This window comes from Schistocerca nitens, chromosome 11 (genome assembly GCF_023898315.1).
Source record: "Schistocerca nitens isolate TAMUIC-IGC-003100 chromosome 11, iqSchNite1.1, whole genome shotgun sequence".
NCBI lineage: Eukaryota > Metazoa > Arthropoda > Insecta > Orthoptera > Acrididae > Schistocerca > Schistocerca nitens.
In genome coordinates this window covers 160565139-160591550 of record NC_064624.1, presented here as the reverse complement: position 1 = coordinate 160591550, position 26412 = coordinate 160565139, and the positions used below count along the sequence as shown (strand labels likewise).

General features: G+C 42.5%; 1 protein-coding gene across 2 annotated transcripts in view; it reads right to left on the bottom strand.

Annotated features, from left to right (window-relative positions):
* Nucleotides 1-26412, bottom strand: part of LOC126213135 (exosome component 10) — a 234195-nt gene that overhangs the window by 188650 nt on the left and 19133 nt on the right. For both annotated transcript variants that reach the window (XM_049940753.1, XM_049940752.1), the window contains exons 2-3: nt 21583-21716; nt 2593-2704 (exon numbers count right to left, since the gene is read on the bottom strand). In XM_049940753.1, coding sequence (XP_049796710.1) covers nt 2593-2704; nt 21583-21716 — 246 coding nt within the window. The remainder of the gene's footprint in view (nt 1-2592; nt 2705-21582; nt 21717-26412) is intronic.

Below are 26412 nucleotides of genomic sequence, written 5' to 3'. Positions count from 1 at the left end.
TTCATGACAAAACATTTGCATTGTCGCGCGATTGCTAATGCCAACGTCTCACACACGATTGTCGGCATCCGTTGTCAACATTATCACGCAAGGCCGCCGGAATAATAGCAAAACATTGATATACGTGCCAGATGCATGAAAAAATTATATAATGTATTACATTATATATATATATATATATATATATATATATATATATATATATATATATATATATAAAAAAAGTGATGAGACTTACCAAACAAAAGCGCTGGCAGGTCGATAGACACACAAACAAACACAAACATACACACAAAATTCTAGCTTTCGCAACAAACTGTTGCTTCGTCAGGAAAGAGGGAAGGAGAGGGAAAGATGAAAGGAAGTGGGTTTTAAGGGAGAGGGTAAGGAGTCATTCCAATCCCGGGAGCGGAAAGACTTACCTTAGGGGGAAAAAAGGACGGGTATACACTCGCGCACACACACACATATCCATCCGCATGTCTGCTTGTGTCTGTGTATATGCGGATGGATATGTGTGTGTGTGCGAGTGTATACCCGTCCTTTTTTCCCCCTAAGGTAAGTCTTTCCGCTCCCGGGATTGGAATGACTCCTTACCCTCTCCCTTAAAACCCACTTCCTTTCATCTTTCCCTCTCCTTCCCTCTTTCCTGACGAAGCAACAGTTTGTTGCGAAAGCTAGAATTTTGTGTGTATGTTTGTGTTTGTTTGTGTGTCTATCGACCTGCCAGCGCTTTTGTTTGGTAAGTCTCATGACTTTCTTTCTTTTTAGATATATTTTTTCCACGTGGAATGTTTCCCTCTGTTATATATATTTTACCTTCACTTCTTGGGATAAAACTTGCATATGGCACTTTTTGATATTCTATGCAGATACATTAACGTCGAAACGACAGTCGGCACCTTCAAAACTCAAACAGCCACCAAAGAGCCTGGAACTACGCATGCGCTAATCGTCGAAATAAGCGGCAGTCGACAAGACGACAGGAAATGATAGTACTGCACATGCGCGAGTTCTTCAAATGTCGCTCATACATGTCGCGTATATGGCCAAAAAGCGATATACAAAATGTATACGCGACATGTATGAGCTCGAGGGTCTGCATACAAGTTCCGTGAATTTTTGTATGAGGTGATGTATCGCGACATGTCAAATTGACATGTCGCTCATACATGTCGCGATACATGCATCCCAGTGTAAACGTACCTTTACACGTAGATATTTACTCGACATGTCGAGCAGAACACTACTGATGCTGTATGTGAACATTATGGGATTGTTTTTCCTAGTCATCGGCATTATCTTGCATTTTTGTACATTTAGAGCTAGCTGTCATTCATCACACCAACTAAAAATTTTGTCCAAGTCATCTCGTATCCTCCTACAGTCAATCAACTTCAACAACTTCTCGTACACCACAATATCATCGGCAAACAACCATAGACTGCTGCCCACCCTGTCTGCCAAATCAATTACATACATAGGGAACAACTGCAGTCCTATCACACTTCCCTGGGGCGCTACTGACAATATCCTTGGCGGTGACAAATTCTCGCTGTACAGGACATTGTACTGGGTTTATTACTTAAAAATTCTTCAAAGCACTCACACATCTGGGAGCCTATTCCTTTCACTAGTACCTTCATTAACAGTCTGCAGCAAGGTATCATGTCAATTCTTTTCAGAAATCTAGAAATATGGAACCTGCAGGTTGCCTTTTAACATAGTTATCAGGATGTCATGTGAAAGAAGGGCAAGTTGAGTTTCGCGCGAGTAACGCTTTTTAGAATGGTGCTGATTTGTGGACAGCTTTTTTGCCGTCAAGAAAGATTATTATATTTGAACTGAGAATATGTTCAAGGATTTTGCAGCAAACTGATGTTAAGGATATTGGTCTGTAATTTCATGGGGCCGTTCTTTTACCCCATTTATAAACAGAAGTCACCTCCGCTTTTTTCCAGTCCCTTGCGACTCCGGGCGAGAGGATTGCGATAAATGCAAGCTGAGAAAGGGGCCAATGATGTAGATGGGTAGTCTGAATAACCAATTAGAAGGTACCAAATCCAACCTGGGAGAGAAAACAAAACTTGACTAAAAGGGGGGATCTGTTGACAGGACGCATCCCGAAACATAGAGAACATCAATTTCATAATGGAAGGAACTGTGTATGGGTCAAAGGTAGGTAAGGAGGCCGAGGCAAGAATGCAGGAATCAGGTTCAAGTGAATGTAGGTTGCAGTAGTTACTCAGAGATGAAGAGGCTTGCATAGGATAGAGTAGCATGGAGAGCTACAACAAACCAGTCTTCATAATGTACACGATGACGATGACAACAACAACAACAACAACAACAACATCATCATCATCCTCGTCGTCGTCGTCCATCATCATCATCATCATCATCATCATCATCATCATCATCATCATAATCCACAGCAGCAGCAGCATGATGATAGTTTGCCAAATGACAAAAACCAAAGCAGGGCTAAATGACCCAGAGGAGGCAGCTGCTACAGCCTACTCGATAACGGTGTGCGACGCATTTACAAGCCATGCTGGGCCCCACTAGACTACAAGCTCGGCTGCCACTCACCACACGCTCCAGGATGGCATCGTTGGCCTCCACCACCAGGTCGAACTTCTCCTCCACGTCGCGGCGCACCACGTTCGCCCCGATCCCCTGGTGCCTGAGTATCATCGACAGTCTGGAACAGAGCCGCGGTGCAAACAGAGGGACGTCTGCATCAATATGTGGCAGGAAAGGGATGGAAGCAAATGTCTGGCAAGCTGCAGCTAGATGTTTGAGTAACAAAGTCCTGATAAAACACTCAGATGTGAAACACACACACACACACACACACACACACACACACACACACACACACACACAAAACCACTTGTCTCTGTTTGCTGAGGCCAGACTGTGATCAGCTGCACATGATGAAAGAAGCAACCTAGGTGATGGGGGTAAGAAGGAAGTTGGGGCAGAGTGGGGAAGGATAACAGGATAGGAGTGGGGATGGTCAAGTGATGTTTGTGGGATCATACAGGGACAAGGTGGGGAGAGGGAAGGCAGCGAGGTGCAGTCAGCAGGTAAGATGGAGGGTGAGGGGCGAGGGATAGCAGAAACGGACAGAAGTAAAGAGATTTTGGGTGTTTTGGTGGAACAGAAGGGATGGGAACATTAGAGGAGACAGGTGGGTGAAGGACAGTGACTAACCAAATTGATTACACCCTGTTCCCTTCAATGGCTGCTGGAATAGCCTCTTCAAATTGTTAAATGAGGCCCTCAGACATGCACACTGAATGCACCTGGCATCCTTTCCTGTCCCTTGCTGTCCTAAGGGGTACTTTCATTCACCGTATGTTTGAACTTCTGACGATTAATAGACCCCTACTCTTTTGTATTTGCTGCCTCTTAACACTGGACAAAACAGGTTTCCCCAAAACAGATGAAGTGAATCCCACTAGCTACGTTTCAGTTTCAATGAGAGACAGCGCCTCAAACTTGTTGGCTAGGGGGATCGGTACAACAGCCTGAGTCCTTCCTGGTCCTCATCCACCCTGTACGGGATGCCTAGATCTTGTACTTTCTGCAGAGGAGGAAGGATAAACAGAAGAGGATAGTACTTGATGTACCTCTGGTACCTCTATCACAGATCTCGGGAGCTCTTCAAACACACCGATTCGCAGCAGCTGCCAATCGTTTGACAGTAGCCAGGCCAATTTCCAGCTGCTTACGAATGTTAACCGAGCCATCCCGTGCTCGAGAACAGCATTCACAGTGGGGCTGCGTTTCGGCTTGCGCAATGTATTACGAGACACAAACAACTAACTTTAAACTAAACCATTGGTCATCTTTTAATCTGTTGAGCTAAAAAGTTGCTAATTTTCTATAAGAACTGATGCAAATACACAAAACAAGATTTCTATTAAAGCAATACAGAAACCTGTGCTAAAAACTACTAGTTTCTTAAACAAATTTGGAGGTCAATTATAGTTGTTAGTTAATTTACAATAAATTCAGATAATATATGGGGCTACTCCTTTTTAAGGGTAAACTAGGCGTAACAATGTGTTAGTTAGAAAATCTGCTACAGTAATTAAATTACAAATGCCAATTTGCTACTAATTGCTCACAGATTATGCAAAGGACAATGGTAGGTTTCAAAAATTCTAAAAAACACACATTTATTTGCATTGATACACAGTGAAGTTCAGGGATGAAGTATTTTTTCGCAGAACTGTGAACTACAAAGCCAATTTGCTACAAAATAAATTACATACCCAAATCACTTGTACTGGTAATTTGTGAAAATATAGTTTTATAAGTGTCCGAAAATTGTCAAAATAACCTTTCTTATGTAATTGTGCAATGAATCGAAGAATGATTTCCAGAAGCATGTACAGTTCTGTCAGTGGGCACAGCAGCATATCCTCGCCAACCAGAAATTCTTCTCCAATGTTCTATTTAACGATAAATGTTCCTTCTCGAACAAAGAACAAGTAAATACGAGGAACGTGCATTATTGGTCCAGCGACAACCCACGATGGCTTAGACAGGTGGAACATCGGCGTCAATGGAGAGTTAACGTCTGGTGTGGGATGCTTGGTACTACAATTATTGGCCCTTATTTCATCAGTGGTAGTCTAAACGGCACAACATATGCCATCTTCCTCAGACGAATTCTTCCTCCTCTTCTGCATGAAGTGCCGCTAAGAACCAGAATGCTTATGTGGGATCAACACGATAGTTGTCCAGCACATAATGCCTTGTGTGCACATCGTGTTCTGAACCTTCCAGATGGATTGGTCGAGGAGGAACAATTAACTTGGCCTGCTAGGTCCCCCGATTTAAATCCTCCGGACTTTTTTCTTTGGAGATGGACTAAAGACGTCTATCGCGATATTCCAGCAACTCCAGAGGACATGCACGAATGTATCATGCTTGCTTGTAATTCTCTTCAGCAGGCAACACTGGAATTCTTTCAATGAGTGCACCAGTGTATTGGTGTCCGGGATCACCACTTCGAGCACCTTTGAATGTTCTACTCCTGGGCAATGGTACAGGAGAGTCAAAGTCAATTTTGTGTTATGATTTTACTTGGTTTTCATTTTTTTTGTGACAACTCCAGCAAGTGGACAAGTTTGTGATCCCGGGCACAAAGTCAATGTTGTGTTATGTAGTTAATAATGTTGTGTTTCACTGAAGGTACACTGTGATACATTTTTGAATAAGTCTTTAGGAGAGAAAATGAATTACTGAATAAAAAATACAGGGTGCCATTTAAAAAAGTCACACCGCTGTTCATATCTTTGTAAAAAAACAAATCTACAACGAAGACAATCATGCTGATTGATGTCCCCCTGATGGCTAAAGAACTTTTGCTTGAAACATTTTGTAAAATGCATCTGTTATTTAGGGTGGTCAAGATAAATGGGACACCCTGTATATATAAAAGCCTGCTTTGGAATCAGAGAATGATTATTTTGAACAAAGACAGGCCAACTGTTCTTAAAAATTTTAAAAGAACACCATTAGGTATAAGCCTCATCAGGTGCATTAATTTCTTTTATTTGAAATCTTTATCAAACTGGTTTTTTTATCATTTTTATTCAATTAATTGATTTAAATATAATTTTTATTTGCATTCCTTGGGCACATAATTTTAATCATAATACAGTATCAACTTCTTTATTTGCTCTCATTTTTTGTCTTACCATTCCTTTTCCACTTCACTTCATATCTTTGTTAATCTGTTTTTAATTAATTTTATGATTAATTTTGATGTAATTTTGTTTACTTTTATCATCCTATTTTTTGGCCACGTTATAATATCCATTATACCATATTTATTCCTCATTTTGCTAGAATTTTGTTTCACTTCTAAACCCTTTCATTTAAATCTCCATCTGCGTTATTTTGTCCATAGTGCAACAGGAATTTACACTATGTTTTAAATGTTTATATGATGGCTACCACAAAAAAAAGGAAAAATTGCACTTCTAATGAACAATACATTTTTCACACCATTGCGCAGTCAATATAAATAGATTATTTTGCCTATTGTTTTTTAATCGAAAGATTGGTCTTTTCGAATAACTGGATATTATAACAGATAAATATATTTAAATTCATATTCACAAAAAATTCTAAGAGGAAAAAGAATGAAGCAAGGAAATGATTAAACAAAAGAGAAAGTTCAGACTGTGATTAATCTGATGTGACAAAGGAACAGAAATAAAAAAAATTACATGTAACCCAATTTATTGAAAAAGGTAATGATCAAAGTTATTTTGATAAACATTTAAAAATTAAAAAAGATTAGTGCCTGTTATGAGTTTTGAACTAACAACCTCCTGTATGTAAAGCTCTTACCCTATCCACTACACTACACAATGAGTCTATACAATACCGCCTTTTTAATGCTATGGCGCATCACACAAGATAATATGAAATTTTTTTCACCAATTATTCGCAGATGAGGGCCCACCAGAGTGAATGGCTGGTGGGTGTGATACCTTGGCTCTTAACCTACATCGCCATATATTTGGTTTCAAAATGTCGATCCCACTACTAGGTTGGTTTGTTTGTTTTGTTTTGTTAAGTGGCGCAAAAACAACTAAGGTCATACACGCCTATGTCAGAACTGTAGAACACTATGATGAAGAAAAGAGTTAAAAAGCGACTAATCGTTAAGAACAACTGACGGAAGGAAAGACAGCTAAAATGAGAGACTTTCTCTTGGAGAAAGGTCCATAAACTATGCCACAAAGACAGTGGAGGTCGTAAACTTATAATTAAATGTCCTTCGCCATACTGCTACTGTAATGGTACTTTGACTACCGCGCCTCCGCCAATACAAAGATATAATTTACGATCGCGCACGCAGAAGAGCGCTGCGTCAGCGACCGATTTTTATAAATAATTTTGTTCGTCTTTTTACATTTGCGCAGGTTTTTGTTTTTAACAACTAATTTTTTTCACTCTCTCTCTTGTCTTCATACGAAAGACGTGTATTTTTCGGCAATGTGTTGAATGTGCTTTTGGGTGGAAATTAAAATTTTATTACAAAGCGAGGTTGTTTCAATAGTGATTCAAGGTGGTTATCGCCAAATTTATAAATTGATCATGACAGTGACAACTTGAAGAAGTTTTCAACAGACGGAGAAAAGTGAAAGACGGGTCGTCCTACAAGAGAAATTAGGACGACAGCCATGAAGACTACATTGTAATTAATACTGTGTATCTAACAAGCCTCTGCCCAAACTCTTTGTCTTTAAATGTGTCTGCTTGTGTCTGTATATGTGTGGATGGATATGTGTGTGTGTGCGAGTGTATACCCGTCCTTTTTTCCCCCTAAGGTAAGTCTTTCCGCTCCCGGGATTGGAATGACTCCTTACCCTCTCCCTTAAAACCCACATCCTTTCGTCTTTCCCTCTCCTTCCCTCTTTCCTGATGAGGCAACAGTTTGTTGCGAAAGCTTGAATTTTGTGTGTATATTTGTGTTTGTTTGTGTGTCTGTCGACCTGCCAGGACTTTCATTTGGTAAGCCACATCATCTTTGTTTTTAGATATAACAAGATTATAAGGTAAATTTAAATTAGTTTCTGATGCTATTTCCGTACAGTTGTTTTTTGTAGTGTTGCCAACCCAGTCTGCCATTCACGGTCAAATTACAGCACGATCTAAATCGATAATACAAAGTCCGCCTTATCCGTAACTGAAACCACCAAAATTCAAAACCCAATCAGATTTTCTATTTTATATTTTCACGGCAGAACCCCGAGGAAAAGGAAAAACTACACTACGATGGATAAAAAAAGGTTGATGACAATGAGCATACAGTTGTGGAGGATCACCACTTAACAAATGGCAATCGCTAAAACGACAATGTGCAATACGCAACCTAGCTGAAATGATCTCCTCACTGCGTGAGGGCCGAGAGGTCAGCCAAGTTGCTGGGAGAGATTTAATTCTCCAGAGATTGTTTCCATGAAGGGAACACCAATGACGATGCCAAAGTGGCAGCATCTGCCGACAGACGGCAATACAGAGATCACCAGGAGGAATGTAAGAACTAGCGGGCTGCGGTAGGAGGATGGCAGCCTCGGCAGCAGCGTCAGTGGCACCGTTTCCTGTCTGACTGACGTGAGCACAGGCCCATATAAACATCACTGTGGCTCCGTCAAAAGTGAGCAAATGTAAGCTTTCCTAAACGTGTTACACTATGAGGTGGACGGTGAACAGCAAATGACGCAATTGAAAAGCCTGTGTCACCAGATGTACTGCACGGCATGATACGGGGCAAAGAGCTCTGCTGCAAATACTGAGCAGTTTTCCAGAAGCCGATGTCAATAATCGTCGGTGCCAATGACAAAAACAGACGTGACACCACGGTCAGTCCAAGAGCCATCAGGGTACACAAAGGTGCTATCACGAACTTCAGTGCAAACATCGAGAAACTTAGGATGATAGGGCAAGTCCCGAGTACCGTATTTACTCGAATCTAAGCCGCACTTTTTTTTCCGGTTTTTGTAATCCAAAAAACCACCTGCGGCTTATAATCGAGTGCAAAGTAAGCGGACGTTCTGAAAAATGTTAGTAGGTGTCGCCACAACTAACTTCTGCCGTCAAATATATGTAGCGCAACACAGGTATGCTTTGCAGGCACAAAGATAAATACTGGTGCCAAAACCTCTGCGTCAGTAAATAAATTAAAAGAACAGGTAGAAGAATGTAAACATTATGCCAGGTATTCTTTCGTGTTTGCTGCTACCTCATTTAAATCCTGTCTGCCTAATAAACTACGAAACTAGACCGAGAAGACGCGGAAGAATATACGTATCGTGTCATGTTTATATTCGTATTATTCTTATGCTGTATAGTGATACAGTCAGAAATGAAGCACGGCAACTGCCTAAATTTTTAAATCTAAGATGACTAATTTCTGTGCAGACTGTAATGTACTAAAGAGGCGTCTGCAAAGATTTTCTAACGGAGAAAAATTTTCGCTAAACTCTCGTTCAGAACATCTTCTATTATACGCAGCTATTATTTGGTTCTTGTTGATCATTATCAAAGAAAGCGGCAGTGTAAGTAACAACAAAAAGCAGTCTCTTGCCATTGTTTCGCTAATGAGATAATTTCTCTCTTTTTTTTATTGTAAGCGGCGGTAGTGCGCACTAAGCAAGCCACGCCGCGAGCGGCGACAGGCCGTAAACACTCGTTATCAGAATGCGACAAACAATGCACGACACAGTACAATAATGCATTTTCAGCTTAGAGTGACGTAAACAACTATAACAAATAGAACGGCACTTATCAGATCAAAGCAAAATAAGCAATTGATTCAAACCAGACGAAGCATGTGAAAAAGGAAGGGTACCCGTATAAATACGGACGGAGCGCCTGACACACAGCAATGGCTACTTGGTAAAGCTTAACTGTTGAGCTTACGACTCGAACCAAACTACTGTAGCTGTATCTTCATCCATTCGACCTCAATTGTGTTTCACGTTACAATGGACCAACTTTGTTTCGATTTGGAAGGGCGGTCTAAAACTTTTCTCTCACCCTGAATTTCGAGACTCAAATTTCAGGAGCAGGTTACATTCGGGAATTTTTTTTTTTTTTCTGTGATTTCGAGCCTCATTTTTTAGGTGCGGCTTAGATTCGAGTGTGGCTTACATTCGAGTAAATACGGTAGTGTCCATAGGAAATCAGGTAGCTTGAAGTTAAGCTGCCGGAACAATATCCACAAGCAAACTCCAGGAGGTAACAGAGAAGAGGAATACACCATATACTGGCGGTCAAAGGAGTCGTCGAAGGAGGCGGCATAGGACGGATGGCCAGGCACGGCAGACCAACGACGTGTGTAATCGCTGAGGAGCACATCACGTCGGTACGACAGCCTTAGTTCGGCAGCTTCTGCATACAAACTCTCTACCGGGCTAGTGTACAAGGTGCCAGTGGCCAAACAGATGCCACGATGGTGGATTGTATTGAGACTGCACAAGATGGACGGACGTGCTGATGCGTAAATGAAACAACCGTAGTCTAGTTTCGAATAGACAAGTGATCGGTACAAATGGAGAAGGGTGGTCTGATCCGCTCACCAGGAAGTACCACTGAGGACATGTAGGACATTGAGGGACTGGGTACAGCAGGCAGCCATGTAAGACACAAGGCAGGACCGAGAAACTTTCTTATCGAACATGAGCCTCACAAATTTCACGGTGCCAATGAACGGAAGAGCAACACGCCCATCATGTAAAGATGGTGGAAGAAACCCACTGCGCTGACAGATACTCATACAAATGAGTTTGTCAGTGGAAAAGTGAAAGCCATTGTTGAAGCTCCAGGAGTAAAGACGATTCAGACATCACAGAAGATGTTGGTCAAGAAGACAAGTCCGTGGAGAACTGCAATACCAGGTGTACCAGTACGAAATGAGCGTTAAGATACAAATGTGTCGATAGGGAACATTTGTAGTGAACGAGCCTTAATTTTTTTTGTTTGGTTGGTATGACATCTGTCAAAGATACTTAGTATACATCGAGTCATGGAACAAACAACATCATATGTTTTCATCGTGTTAACAATGTCAAATTTTGTACCACAAAGGGATGATTTGCGGAAGCATTAATTTTTTGTTTTCATTTGAAAAAAAGTGCTGCAGAGTCACATCGAATGCTTGTCGAGGCATATGGTGATCGTGCTCTGTCAGTAGCAACGTGCAAAAGATGGTTTCAACGGCTCAGAAATAATGATTTTGATGTAAGAAATGAAGAACGTGGAAGACTACCAAAATAGTTCGAAGATGCTGAATTGCAAACAATACTGGATGAAGATGATACTTTGAGTCAGAAGCAAATGGCAGCAATGCTAAACATTGCACAACAAACAATTTCTGGCCGTTTGAAAGCTATGGGAAAGATCCAAAAGTTTGGAAAATGGGTTCCACATGAATTGAATGAAAGACAGATGGAAAACCGAAAAACCATTTGTCAAATTTTGCTTCAAAGACATGAAAGAAAATCAATTTTGAATCAAATTGTTACTGGCGATGAAAAATGGATTTATTTTAAGAATCCTAAACAGGAAAAATCGTGGGTTAACCCGGGACAACCGTCAACATCGACTGCAAAACCAGATCGATTCGGCAAAAAGACAATGCTCTGTGTTTGGGGGGATCAGAAAGGTGTGGTGTATCATGAGCTTCTAAAACCCGGTGAAACTGTGAATACTAAACGCTACAGACAACAAATAATCAATTTGAACTATGCATTGATCAAAAAAAGACCAGAATGGGTCAGAAGACATGGCAAAGTAATTTTTTTACATGACAATGCAACTGCACACAAAGGAAAACTCGTTCAGGATACAATCAAAACACTTGGCTGGGAGCTGCTACCCCACCCGCCATATTCACCAGACTTGGCCCCTTCCGACTACCATTTGTTTTCATCAATGGGACACGCATTGGCTGAGGAACACTTCGATTCCTACGAAGGTGTCAAAAATTGGGTATCTGATTGGTTTGCTTCAAAAGATGAACATTTCTTCTGGCGTGATTTCCACAAATTGCCAGAAAGGTGGTCAAAATGTATAGAAAGCAATGGTCAGTACTTTGAATAAAATGTCTTTACTTTTCAATTCAAAATTAGTGTTTCATCTTCACAAAAAAAAAAAAAAAAAAAAAACAACAACAACAACTCATTTCATACCGGTACACCAAGTAGATCGCAAAATTGCCAATGAAACAGGAGCCAGAGGTGCCCGGCGCGAGACAGGCCATTTTAGCGTTAATGGTGACAGCAAAGAGGATAACGATCAGCACAGAACCCTGAGGCATGCTGTTTTCCTGGATAAAGGTGACCGACAAGGCAGAGCCCACAGGTACCTTGAAAACTCTGTCTTTTAAAAATTCCTGAAGGAAACAGGGCAGGTGGCCTCCGAAGCCCCACATGTAGTGAGTACAGAGGATACCGTCCTGCAACTGGCATCGTAGGCTTTCTCCAAATCAAAAGACACAGTCACAGTCTGGTATTTCTGCAGAAAACCATTCATGAAATGGGTTGACAATGTGATGAGATGATCAGCTGCAGAATGGTGCATTCGAAATCCACATGGTGCAGTGATTAGTAAATTGCGAGACTCGAGCCACCATACCAGCCGGGCATGAATCATATGTTCCATCACCTTGCAAACACAGCTGGTGAGAAAATAGGGCAGTAGTTAGAACGAAGGTGCTTGTCCTTACCAGGCGTAGATATTGGGATAACAGTGGTTTCATGCCAGCATCTGGGAAATGTGGCCTCTGCCCAGATTCAATTCTACATATGAGAGAGAAAGTGCTTGCCCAAAAGAGAAACAGCATCCAGCCCTGGGGCGGAGGATCCTGCTACGGGTCAGGCTGCAAATTGGGGAATGGATCTCGGTCCCAGAGAGTCATCGGATGTTGGCCTAAATGATGGAGGGATGAGTGGATCTATTAAAAGAACTAATAAGTGAAATCCAGCAAGCTTTTTTGCTATCTCGAAGAACGGGACAACACTGTGCACGCAACTTTTTATAATAAATGCAGTTCGCCATTGTTGGATGACGGTTAAAAAAACAGAGAGCACGTCTCTGCCCGCGAATTGTGCTGCGGCACACCTCAGACCACCAAGGAACTGGGACATAGTGCAGTAAAGCTGAATGCGAGGAATGGAATGTTCTGTGGTAGTAAAGATAATGTTTGTTAGGTATATCTGGTCATCACAACTGGGGAAAAGTTGTTCATCTAAGGTCACCAGGGAGGAGTAAAGCCTCCAGTCGCCCTGAGAAAGCTGCCAATTGGATTTACACGTAGGTGGGTAGGAGTCAGCAAACGGATAGCACACAGGAAATGGTCGCTCGAGTATGTGTCAGAGAGAACGGACCACTCGACACGATGAGCAAGTTGAGCAGTGCAGAACAAGAGATCCAAATGGCAATAAGTGTGTGTACAGTCTGAAAGGAATGCGGGTGCTCCATTGTTAAGGCAGATGCGGTGGAGTTGATTCAGAAGGTCAGCCGAGAGGGCACCTCTCTGACAGGTTCTGGGAAAGCCCCCAAAGAGGATGGTGTGCATTAAAGTCATAGAGCACTGAAAAGTAGTCAGGGAGTTGCCCAATAAGCAGGAGGAAGTCTACCCTGGTGATGCTGAATGACAGATGGATGTAAATGGTACAAAGGGAAAAGGTGAAGCAAGGAAGAGAAATGCGGGCTGTAACATCTTGCAGCCAGGTGTTCAGGGAGGTGATTTGACTGTAAACATCATCCCGTATGAGCAGTATGACTCCCTCATATGATGGAATGCCATCTTTGGGGGAGGGGGATGGGGGGTGGGGGTGGGAGGAGGAGGTCAAAGCAGACTAGAAAGAAATGCAAGAGTTCAAAAGGACAAAGCACTCGTGAGGACACAATTTTGTTTCCTGGACGCATAGCACAAGTAGATGCTGCAATTCCAAGAGCAGCTGTAATTCCTTCTTGTTGGAGCCATGGCCGAAAAGATTCCATTGGAGGAGTGTCATGATCAGGGAAGGAGAGATGGGGGGGGGGGGGGGGGGATGAAGGAGTGGCACCTCAGTGGCTGCCAAATGCCAGCCATTGAAGACACTCCGCTACAAGGTGCAGAGGCTGGAGGATCCTGCTCCATGAGATCCACACTGGCATCGGCATTCTTCTTCAGTCGATCTGTGGAGTCCAGAACATAAAAACAGTTGGCAGTGCATCACAACGATGCCACTGAAGAGGATCGCCAAGTCAGCGAAGCAGAAGACCGTTAGCCTTTATTTGTATTCGTGGAGCCTTTGCGGTTGGCAGACGACGATTCAGATGAAACTTCCTGGCAGATTAAAACTGTGTGCCCGACCGAGACTCGAACTCGGGAACTTTGCCTTTCGCGGGCAGGTGCTCTACCATCTGAGCTACCGAAGCACGACTCACGCCCGGTCCTCACAGCTTTACTTCTGCCAGTATCTCGTCTCCTACCTTCCAAACTTTACAGAAGCTCTCCTGTACTGGCAGAAGTAAAGCTGTGAGGGCCGGACACGAGTCGTGCTTCGGTAGCTCAGATGGTGGAGCACCTGCCCGCGAAAGGCAAAGTTCCCCGAGTTCGAGTCTCGGTCGGGCACACAGTTTCAATCTGCCAGGAAGTTTCATATCAGCGCACACTCCGCTGCAGAGTGAAAATCTCATTTTGGACGATTCAGATGTCTGTTGGGTAGAGAGATGTAAAAAGTCTCCACGGAAGTATTCCTTCTCTCCTTACCGGCCTGCCAGTTGTGTAGCACTTGTTTTCGCTACGTGAGGTGTAAATCTGGTGACTTGCTGCACAACTGGAGGAGAATTTGAGGTCGCACATCTGCGTGGTCGTGTCCTTCGTGCAGCAAGATGTAGCAAGAATGGTCCTGTAAGTGCCAGATGGTAAAACACTGGGTTCCCAACTAGCCAACAACTTGCAAGCGACTCATCGAGATACAGGGAAAATCTTGGGAGGAGGCTACATGGTCACCATTGCAATTGATACAGCAGGGGAAGGAGGCGAACAGTCACCCACATGAGCATCCCTACCACAGTTACACATTTTCTGTGTGTCGACAGGACATTCGAGTGTGATTGTAACAATGACATTGGCAGCAGCACATCAGGTTCGGAATGTATGGTCTGTGGTGTCACAGCCAGACACCACACGTGCTAGGTGGTAGCTTAAATCGGCCACGGTCCCGTAGTACATGTCGGACCCGCGTGTCGCCACTGTGTGATCGCAAACCGAGCGCCACCACAAGGCAGGTCTCGAGAGACTGACTCGAACTCAGCCCAGTTGTACGGACGACAGAGCTAGCGACTAGACGTACGAAGCCTTTCTCTCTCATTAGCCGAGAGACAGAATAGCCTTCAGCTAAGTTAATGGCCACGAACTAGCAAGGCGCCATTAGCCTTACAGTGATTGTAATTAAAGTCTCCTTTGTGCGATGTACCACAATGAATGAGTAAAGATAAGTATTATACCAGCTATGTACTTTTCTTCATAGCATTAATTACGTATCCTGTTCCAGTACTTCACGCCCGTCTGCGTTAGTCTAGCGTGCATTAAGCCACCTCTATCTACAAGGTGTTGGCCCAGCTGCCGACACATCATGGTCAGACTGTGATAACTTCATAGCCTGCTTTAATCTCTGATGGAAGCACTACTCTATCAAACGTAAGAAAAAAAGAGTGTATGTGGGCACTACGGATGCATCTACCTTTTTCATCACCCGATGGACTGCAATGACACCTTGATCAGAGAGGTAAGTTTGGATTTCTGCCTCAGACTGTCCATCGAGCAGCCTAGTGTAAATAACACCACGTGAAGAATTCAGCATTCGACGGGCTTCAACACAAACAGGATAGCCACGGAGGAGCGAAGCTGCAAGCAGTACTTGTGCTTGAGAATCACAAGTACTCTACAAAAGTACGTGCCATTGCATAAACAAGAGCAGGATTTCAGAGGGCCAGCAATTGCATCAACACCTTTCTGAATGATAAACAGACTAACCGTAGCAAAGGACTGACTGCCTTCAGTACGTGAAACCACAATGAACCGAGGTGCAGCTGCGAGTCTCTGTATCGGTAGCCTCATTCTGTTTACATTTTGTAGTCATAGACTGAGAAGTACACGTCTGGCTCATTGCAAGGAAATTCCCCACAACTGCCGATTGCCGCACTCCTTCCAACTGGGGGGCGCCCCTCAGAGGGAGCCTCACCCACTTTAGGTGATTGTTCACACCTCAGATCATATCTCCTGAACACATGACAGAGGTACTAAAGTGCGCGTCATTTATGTTGGCGGCCGAGTTTAGGTTCGTTCTGCGCATCTGACATCACAAAACACAGTCAGCCAATGGACAGAGAACGACGTTGCCAGATCTCAACTGCAGTGCAGAACACGGACGAGTGTCTTCTGTTTTAGAAACGTTCAGTCATAAATAAAGTAATAGAACAAAAGTAATGTCTTGATAGCAGACTTTCTTTTATAGAAAGTTTGGAAAAAGCATTCTTTATACCAATTGCTTCATATTCTATTAATTAATTAAACCAAACAAGCAATAAGACTCCTAATTCAGGCGATAGCAAGGAAAGGTGTTTTTATCAATCTCACGAACCGCTTTTTCGCAATAAAGTACAGCGGTAATTTTTTATTTCCTATTGTACTTCGACGAAGCGTGAGTAATTCATAGTCATACCAACAGTGTTTGTCAGTATTTTCCGTGATGTGTTACAGTGCTCTTGGCGTTATGCAGTCGAGGAGCGTTAGCGTAACGGTTAAGGTGTTGGACTTCTATGCGAAAGGTTATGAGTTCAAACCTTGTCTGGTGCCTAATATTTTCATTATTTAAAAACAATATCGAAGTGCCTTACGTCACGAATTATATTCGTTTGAATGCAATTTTTTGAAATTTCTAGTGCTTTGTCTCTTCATTAACCCTTTCGCTGCTGCAGACACGTGCTCCCCGCATTTCGCGCTGTGCGCGATTTTGTCTTCACTGCACTGCTCGCCTGTGCAGACACATGGTGTTCCCACTGCTTTGACACACTTATCATTCGATTTCACAAGACGTGTAAAAATCTAATTTTTGGGCCAAATAGTTTTTGTGGAATCGAATGATAAGAGTGTCAAAGCAGTTGGAACACGATGTGTCTTCACAGGCGAGCAGTTCAGTGACAAATTCGCGCACAGCGCGGCATGCAGGGAGCACGTCTTTCTGGCAGCGAAAGGGTTAATGCGGCCGTGGTGGCTTTACTTCATGAACTGCGCGCTCCCCCCTAAACGTAAGCTTGCGAACTATGCTATACTATGGTGCTGCTTCTATTGGCGTGTGCGTCGTGTGCAACTGGCAACGCAGCAATCTCCCGCGTCTGGGCGGGCATCCGCGAGCCGCCAAGATAAAAGAATTGAACTATAACTGGCAATTTGGAAAGGTAACAGCTCATGCAGTCACCCCTTCCCGGGCCTTGCCCGTACCATACCTGTCGACCTGGAGCTGCAAATCGTGCCTTACCCACTCACCTGTTACACACCAGACGCATGGGCCCATCTTTAGGAGCACACGGGGGGAGGAAGGAGCATAAAGAAACCTCAAACACCAAAGTAGAGGGAGGATAGGAGAAGGGGAATGAAGAAAGAAACACAGAACTAAAAAAAAGTGGAGGGTTTGTTCTGATGCAGACTACTAAAACTGCAGAACACATTCCCAAAACTATTCCAGATATGTTCCCCATGGGACTGGGAAAAGAATAGCACAGGACAGACTTGCAGCACGAAAGAAAAAAGATGCCGCAAAGGCTGGGGCCCGACAACAGCCGAGCACGAAGTCGCCCAAGAATGGTGAGGCCCCTGGAAGGCTTACTGCTGTGGACCTCGCCTTCCTTGTGAGTGGATAAATAAATACATAATATGTATTTTCCTTTGTGGAGTTCTTAGCAACTGAGGTCCCCAGCATCTTCGGTCAGTATAGAAGGTATGAGACTCTAACACTCTAGTCCTGCCAGAGTACAATTCTTCCATAGGTAGAAAGTTACAACTCACTTTGCAAAGAGCTCGAATCTCCAAAAACTTCACTTCTGTCAAGAATAAGGAGGGAGCCCGAACTCCTCTGTACACAGTGGTCCCTATAAATCTGTTCCTGCAATATGCTTTTACAATGAAAAGTTTGAAACATGTCTGACAACAATGTTTGCAGCTTCTGGTGGACTATCAACAATTGCAACAAGTTCCAAACATAGAAAGTGCTATCAGACCAGATAAGAGGAAACTTAACACACTGTCCCAGACCCACTACCTCTCAAGTCATTGTGTGATGCTAATGTTCGTTTGCGTTCTGATGTACTTCGTGTCGCACAATAATTGAATGGACAAGCGATATTTGAGCTCGTCACTCTATGAGGCAGAGGGGTGCACCTGAAATGTATGAACTGCAGGTTACAAAAAATCCCCAGCCAATATAGGACTCCACTGCTACAGCAGTAGCAGGGGCATAGAAACGAAACTGAGGTCCTTCCTACCACAGTACAGAAAAATTGCATCAGGTTCTCTTTGCTGAGGTGGAACTGAATTTGGCAAGAGAGTAAATGATTCATCAGTGAAAGTGGATACACCGTGGAGATTGACAACTGTGAATTTGCCCGATACAGCCATCAAGGCCAACTGTGCCAGTACTGTAGAAGAGGTGACAGATATTAGTGTTGATAATGGAGACGACCTGATTTCCACCCTCCGCCTGATCTGGCCACTCGGGGACAGAATGACAATTTCAGTTCCCTGCCACTTAATCTGATATTCTTCTATCTTTTCATCAATCTTTCTCCAGATCAGTTCCCCCTGTACTCTTACTGGTCCTGCTTTAGAATTCTTCAAAACCTAATGCTTTCCTTCTGAAAGTATCTCTTTTGTACCTCATTCTCTTTTTAATGTTGCATATTTCTATACTTTCTTTTTAACTTCTCAGATCACGCTTCTTCTTAAGCCCTTTCCCATAGATTCACGACAATTAGTCCCGTCATTCACCTCGTATAAATGTCCAAAAATATCACCAGTCTTCATTGTTATAGCATTAAACCACCAATTTTTTAAAGAACCAAACTATCGTCTATAAAACTGCTTCAAATGTTTGATTACTTTACAATTACTTAATGTGTTGCACATCTGACTTTAAGCAATTAAGGGAGATAAAGTAAAGGAAACGTCTGAAATTATGATTAAAGTTTGTTGGAAGTTGCAAAGTGCTCTCATTATGAAACAATGGATGAATATAAAGTGGGTAATTTTTGCTCCATTTTAAGCAAAAGCTAGTTTTTCATGCAGTTCAATGTTTATGATGTTATACCTCCTGAACTATCTGTAGTACAATGATATTACTTTGCAAGTACATTCTCAGTGGTATACGTGGACACTGACTGCAAAATGTGTAGTGAATCAAGTCGGTGGTAAAAAAAAAAAAAAACAATAAATTAAAATCTCGTGCCTGGCAATGAAATTGCACTGCATGAACAGTCAAAATGTAGTAATTCTCAAATATTGGATGAATGAAGTCTGTGTATTTGCAAGTCATCAGTTATGCTGCATCAAGACTCAACACACAGATTCTAACTGTAATATTTGTCTTATTGTATTCAACTTCTAACATAAGATTATATCGCTTGATGAGTAGATTATAACAGCATTTTAAAATTTTTACATTCTGTCAATAACCACACAAAATTTTTAATATCGAATTTTTTGTTGTCTTTATGCTGCAACTTGTACCAGGTTCCGGGATATCATGTTAGAAATATAGATGGTAGACTTTTGAGCGTTTCATTTCATTCATTCATCAGAAGACAACATTTTAAAAGACAAAATACCTGAAGGACCAAGCTGGTAATTTGCGAACAAAAAGAACCAAAAGGAAGAAAATGTAACAACAAAAAAGTGTCCGTAACCAAGAAAATAAAAAAACACTGACCATATGTATACATAAGCTTTCTTCCTTCTTCCTAGGTACTTTAGCCATTCCCGAGAGTTCCCCCACATATTATTAACACCCTGTAATAAATGATCTAATGGACAATGTTGGAAGTTCCATGAGGCTTTTCCCGCTTGATGATATCATTGTATAAAAAGAAGTCACAAAGCTACAAAAATGTAGTGACAGGCAGGAAGAGCTATCAAGGATTGACGCTTGGCGCAGAGTTTGCAGTTGATGCTCAACAAACAAGTCTAACGTACTGTACATAAATAGGTGAAAAGATCCACGACTGCATGATTAGACAATTGCTCAACAATCACTGGAAACAGTTACTTCCATAAAATATACATGACTAAACATAAGGATCAATTTAGAGTCGAATTACCACATAAAATTAACGACAGGTATGTCAGATGGCAGACAGATTCATTAGAAGAATCCTCATGAAGTGCAGTTCACCTGAAAGGAGTTGGTGTACAAAACCCTTGATCAGCCAATAGGTGAATATTGCTCTTCAGCCACAGATCCACACCAGAAAGGAATAGAGAAGACCCAAAGAAGAGGCACATTTTGTTGCAGTTCGAGCTCACACGGAGGCTTACCAGCAACCATTCTTCCTGGAAACCACTCACGACTGGAACAGGAAAAAAGGGGAACAGAAGGGGGCGGCGTAGGAGAGCGGCAGCAGTACTGTAAGTACCCCCTGCCACACACCATGTCATGGTTTGCAAAGTATAGATATAGATGTACTTCAATGTTATTTACGTATAAAAATTATTTTTGCATAATCCTTTAAGCAATGCTTCAAAAATTCTAGGAACTATTAGAGAGAGAGCTGGCTTTGACATATAGAACAAACATGCAGTCTTTGAAAGGAATCTCCTGCTGTCAGTTACCATAGAGGGTTTTCTTCACAGGAATTACTCTCTCTCTCTCTCTCTCTCTCTCTCTCTCTCTCTCTCTCTCTCTGAAACAAATGGTTCTATTATACTCCTCATAATTTCAAAATCAAACTGTGACGGCCTAGTGAAGTTACAAAAACCAGTCTTATCTTCCAAATTCAGTTCACATAGCACATAATTGTACCCAACACCATGGTATGTTTTCGTCTTACGTGAATGTCTTTGCACGCTTATATTTTTGAGTAATAATAATGCAGAAGTATGTCACCAATCTATCCTCTTCGGTGAACATGGTGTAGTAAGCAATGTGAAACAAATAAATTCTTGAAAATATAATCATACAGGTAAAAAAAAAAATAATAATAATAATCTACTTGTCAAGTGGCAGCAGGAGAAAACACACGTAAATGTTAAGTAAATATGCAAGCTTTCAGAGTCAGTGGATCCTTCTTCTAGCAGAAGGGTTAAAAGAGCGAAAAAGAGTGATGAAGGAAAGGAAGAAAGATGGAAGACTGCGTTTAACATCCCATCGACGAGGTCATTAGGGATGGAGCTCAAGTTTGGACTGAATCAACAAAGGGGAAAGGAATCAGTTGTGCTCTTGTGAAGGAACCATCCCAGCATTTGCCTTGAGTGATTAAGGGAAATCATGGAAAACCTAAACTGGATGGCTGGACAAGGGTTTCAACCATCGTATTCCCAAATGCGAGTCCAGTGTGCTAACTACTGCATCACCTCACTCGGTAGGGGGTGGACCTCGCCCAGTCCTTTTCCTTCATCACTCTTTCCCACCCTTCAACCCTTATGTCAGAAGAAGGAACCACTGGCTCAAAAAGCTTGCACAATTCCTTAGCTTTTGTATGTGTTTTCTCCTGCCACCACAAAGTAAGTAAACAATGTGCAATGTTTGCTACCAGCTTCAGTGTAACAGGTCATGCAAAGAAATGTTTGTTGCTAGGGTGGACAGGAACAGAAACAACATGGTCGCCACCACATTGCGGACTTCGTCAGAAATAGGGATGCCAACAGAAACATGACTTTAAACATTGTGTAAATGGAGCTTATACATCTCCACAGTATAAGAAACACACACACACACACACACACACACACATATTCTCTGGACAGCACTTCCCCAAACCCTGAACACAAAGTGTACTCACATCTGCATCATCTGGTTGGCCTCGCCTTCCATGAGTCTCTGGAAGGACGGGTAGCTGGTGTAGATGTCCCACTTGTGACCAGATGGCAGTTGGTTTGCCAGTTTTGTCGCCTCCATCGCAGCTCGGAAGCCCGTCTGCCCAAACAGAAAACATGGCCGGATGAAAATAATAACTGGGATATCCTACACAGAGATGCATAACCTAAATGGAAATTTTTTACTTCTAGTATCGTAGTAATAAAATGTGCAGTTCACACCAATTCACTTTTGCTACAACCACACATAGCTGACCCCGGGGAAGATCAGTTTGGATTCCGTAGAAATATTGGAACATGTGAGGCAATACTCAGCCTATGATTTATCTTAGAAGATAGATTAAGGAAAGACAAACCCACATTTCTAGCATTTGTAGACTTAGACAAAGCTTTTGACAATGTTGAATGGAATACTCTCTTTCAAAGTCTGAAGGTGGCAGAGGTAAAATATATGGAGTGAAAGGCTATTTACAATTTGAACTGAAACCAGGTAGCAGTTACAAGAGTCAAGGGGCATGAAAGGGAAGCAGTGGTTGAGAAGGGAGTGAGACAGGGTTGTAGCCTAACCCCAATGTTATTCAATCAGTATACTGAGCAAGCAGTACAGGAAACGAAAGAAAATTTTGGAGTAGGAATTAAAATCCATGGAGAAGAAATAAAAACTTTGAGGTTTACCGATGACATTGTAATTCTGTCAGAGACAGCAAAGGATCTGGAAGAACAGCTGAACGGAATGGACAGTGTCTTGAAAGGAGGATATAAGATGAACATCAACAAAACCAAAACAAGGATAATGGAATGTAGTCAAATTAAATCAGGTGATGCTGAGGGAATTAGACTAGGGAAAGAGACACTTTAAGTAGTAAATGAGTTTTACTATTTGGGGAGCAAAATAACTGATGATGGTCGAAGTAGAGAGGATATAAAAGGTAGACTGACTATGGCAAGGAAAGCGTTTCTGAAGAAGAGAAATTTGTTAACATCGAGTATAGATTTAAGTGTCAGGAAGGCGTTTCTGAAAGTATTTGTACGGAGTGTAGCCATGTTCAGAGGTGAAACATGGATGATAAATAGTTTAGACAAGAAAAGAATAGAAGCTTTTGAAATGTGGTGCTACAGAAGAATGCGGAAGATTAGGTGAGTAGATCACGTAGCTAATGAGGAGGTACTGAACAGAAATGGGGAGAAGAGGAATTTGTGGCACAACTTGACTAGAAGAAGGGATCAGTTGGTAGGACATGTTCTGAGGCATCAAGGCATCATTAATTTAGTATTGGGGGGGGGGGGGGGGGGGCAGCGTGGAGGGTAAAAATCATAGATGGAGACCAAGGGGTGAATACATTAAGCAGACTCAGAATGCTGTGGGTTGCAGTTTTTGAGTTTGGTTTTTGTTTTTCTTTAGGGCGCAAAAAACAACTGGGGTCATGCATGCCCAAGTCAAAAACTACAGAAAACGAGCACAGAGAGGAGGTAAATGATTGTAATTCAGTCCCAATTGAGAACAGAAGACGGCTAATAACAGGCAAGTGTAAAAGGGGGTAAAAAAGACACGATACAGAAATGGAGGTCGAAAATTAAAAATGAAATGGCCTGCGCCACATTGCTTTGGCAGATAAAAAGTAAAACACAATCGACAGCCCGCTCGTCACTCACTAAAACAGCTGATAAATAGGACGGAAATCCTAAGCTGGAGAGGAGGACATCCAGGGCGCTGGGAGAGGCTTAATAAGTCAAAGCTTATTCCTGTGAAGGGAGGACCATTGGCGATGCCAAAGCGACACCACCTCCTGACAGACGGCAAGGCAGACATCATCGGAGGGAATATAGGTACCCACAGGCTGAGATACGAGGACTGCAGCTTTGGCAGCAGCCTCATTGCCTGGCAGACCGACATGACCGAGAACTCACAGAAACAGGACACTGGCTCCACCAAGAGTGAGCAAGTGACAGTTTTCCTGGATCCACTGCACTAACAGATGGGCAGTGTACAGTGCACGTAGACTTTGAAAGGCAATGAATGAGTCTGACCAGAGGATGTACTCCACGGCCTGATACAAGGCAAAGAGCTCGGCAGTAAGTATTGAGGAGTGTGCCGGAAGCCGATACTGAAAGACACGGATGCCAATGACAAAGGCACACCTGACCCCGTGCGAAGGTTGTGAAAGTAAAGGCTACAGACCAAGGCTGGAGTAGTGTCCTTAGGAAGAGAACGAAGGCCGAGGTCGACACGGGCCGCTTCACGAAGCCAAGGTGGTGAAGGGTTCACACCCACCGGGAAAGCTGCAGGTAGTGTGAAGTTAATCTGCCATAGCAAGTGCTGAAAGCAGACTCTAGGAGGTAACAGGGAAGAGGGAGAAGCCCCCATACTGACAATCACAGGAATCATCAAAGAAGGAGGCACAGGACGTGTGGCCACACACGGCAGACAAACGGCACGCATACCTGCAGAGGAGAAAGTCGTGGCGGTAGGACAGTGATAGTTCAGCAGTTTCGGCAAACAGACTGTCAACCGGGCTGGTGTAAAAGGCGCTCGTGGCCAAACGGATGCCACGATGATGACAGTGTAAAAGGGATGGGCGTGCAGATGCATAAACGAAGCACCCACAGTCGAGTTTCGAACGGACGAGGGACCGGTACAAACGGAGGAGGGTGGTTCGATCGGAACCCCAGGAAGTACCACTGAAGACGTGTAGGACATTGAGGGACCGCGTACAGCGGGCTGCTAGGTAAGATGCAAGGGAGGACCGAGAGAGTTTCCTATCGAGCATGAGCGCCAGGAATTTCGTAGTGTCAACGAATGTAGTAGGTTGCAGTAGTTACTTGTAGATAAAGAAGCATGCACAGGATACAGTAGCATTGAGGTGCAGCAAACCAGTCTCTGGATGAGGACCACAACCACATCAACAACAGCTTTAGGGAGTGTACAAATGTAGTATATACTAAAGAGGCAAAAGTCACGGGATATTTCCTAATGTCGTGTTGGACCTTCTATTGCCTAGCATAGTGCAGCAACTCGACACAACATAGACACAAGATGTTGGAAGTCCCCAGCAGATATACCGAGCCGTGCTGCCCCTACAGCCGTTAGTAACTGCAAAAGCAAAATTTTTGAAAAACACAGCCCTCAGTCGCGAACACAATTAATTTGTAACATAGGTTTCGGTGTCACAAGGGACACCTTCTTCGGACAAAATTAAAACTAAATGTTACAGCATAACGTACCAAAAAATGCATAAGCTGCGGTCGTACCTGACAGTGTCAGATAGTTAAAACAGATGAACATGCTGGTATTTAACAATTTTTTCTTTAAGTCTTTATACTTAGATACAGCCTTAGATACCTGGGCAGGCAAAAATCTTAAGGTTTTTAACATGGCTGTCAATCAATGACTGTTGCTTCGTCAGGAAAGAGGGAAGGAGAGGGAAAGAAGAAAGGATGTGGGTTTTGAGGGAGAGGGCAAGGAGTCATTCCAATCCCGGGAGCGGAAAGACTTACCTTAGGGGGAAAAAGGGACAGGTATACACTCGCGCGCGCGCGCGCGCTCACACACACACACACACACACACACACACACACACACACACACAAGCAGACATATGTAAAGGCAAAGAGTTTGCGAAAGATTGAATTTTGTGTGTGTGTGTGTGTGTGTGTTTGTGTTTGTTAGTGTCTCTATCAATATACCAACGCTTTCGTTTGGTAAGTTACATCATCTTTGTTTTTTGATAAACTTCTCCCACGTGGAATGTTTCCCTAAACCTTAAGATTTTTGCCTCTCTGGGTATCTAAGGCTGTATCTAAATATAAAGACTTAAAGAAAAAATTGTTAAATACCAGCATGTCCATCTGTTTTAACTATCTGAAGCTGTCAGATATGACTGCAGCTTTCGTATTTTTTGGTACGTTATGCTGTAACATTTAGTTTTAATTCTGTCCGAAGAAGGCGTCCCTTATGACACCAAAACCTAGGTTACATATTAATTGTGTTCGCACTGAGGGCTGTGTTTTTCAAAAATTTTGTATTATACAACTCACTGATTGACAGCCATGTTTTAAAAAAAACTGCAAAAGCGTTGCCAGTGTAGATTTTGTGTACAAACTAATCTCCCAATCACGTCCCATGAATATTCAATGCAATTCATATTGGTCAATATGGGTGGCCAAATCATTTCCTCGAATTGTCCAGAATGTTCAAGAATTTTTGAAGGGCATCATTTTTACGCCAGTGACTGTTATTAGTTTTTATTACACACTACTGCAATTTCTGCCTTAGGCCATTATCAAATGCTGCTGAAAATTACAGAATGTTTAAAAAATTATTTTACATGTATCTCAATGTTATGCCTATTACACAAAACATTTTAACTATGTCGCCATGTTACTTACATATTATGGCTTTAAGCCATGTCAATGTAATGTAAGCTGACACATTTTTATGTCGTTGTCAGTCCTGTTAAATACATTCGTGTCGTCGTTCCACAGTGTGAGCACACACATTCAAACATTGTAAAACAACAAAATCTGTAAATGCACATGTTTGTTAACCCATCACTAGTCACATATGCATTAGACCACAGCTGCAGACTATTGTTTGCAGGCTACTAATAACCGTTTTGGCTTGTAAACAGATTACAGATGTTTTACTATGTATGGAGCGCCACTGCAGTCCAACGACTGTATTATGAAGCAAAGAGTATGCCCTCACTGCACAATTATGAAGTCTGCTATAAAATCTTACACGACTTATTCTTAAACCACGGTTTAAGAATACGTCAGTAAACCTGTTGTACCAAGGT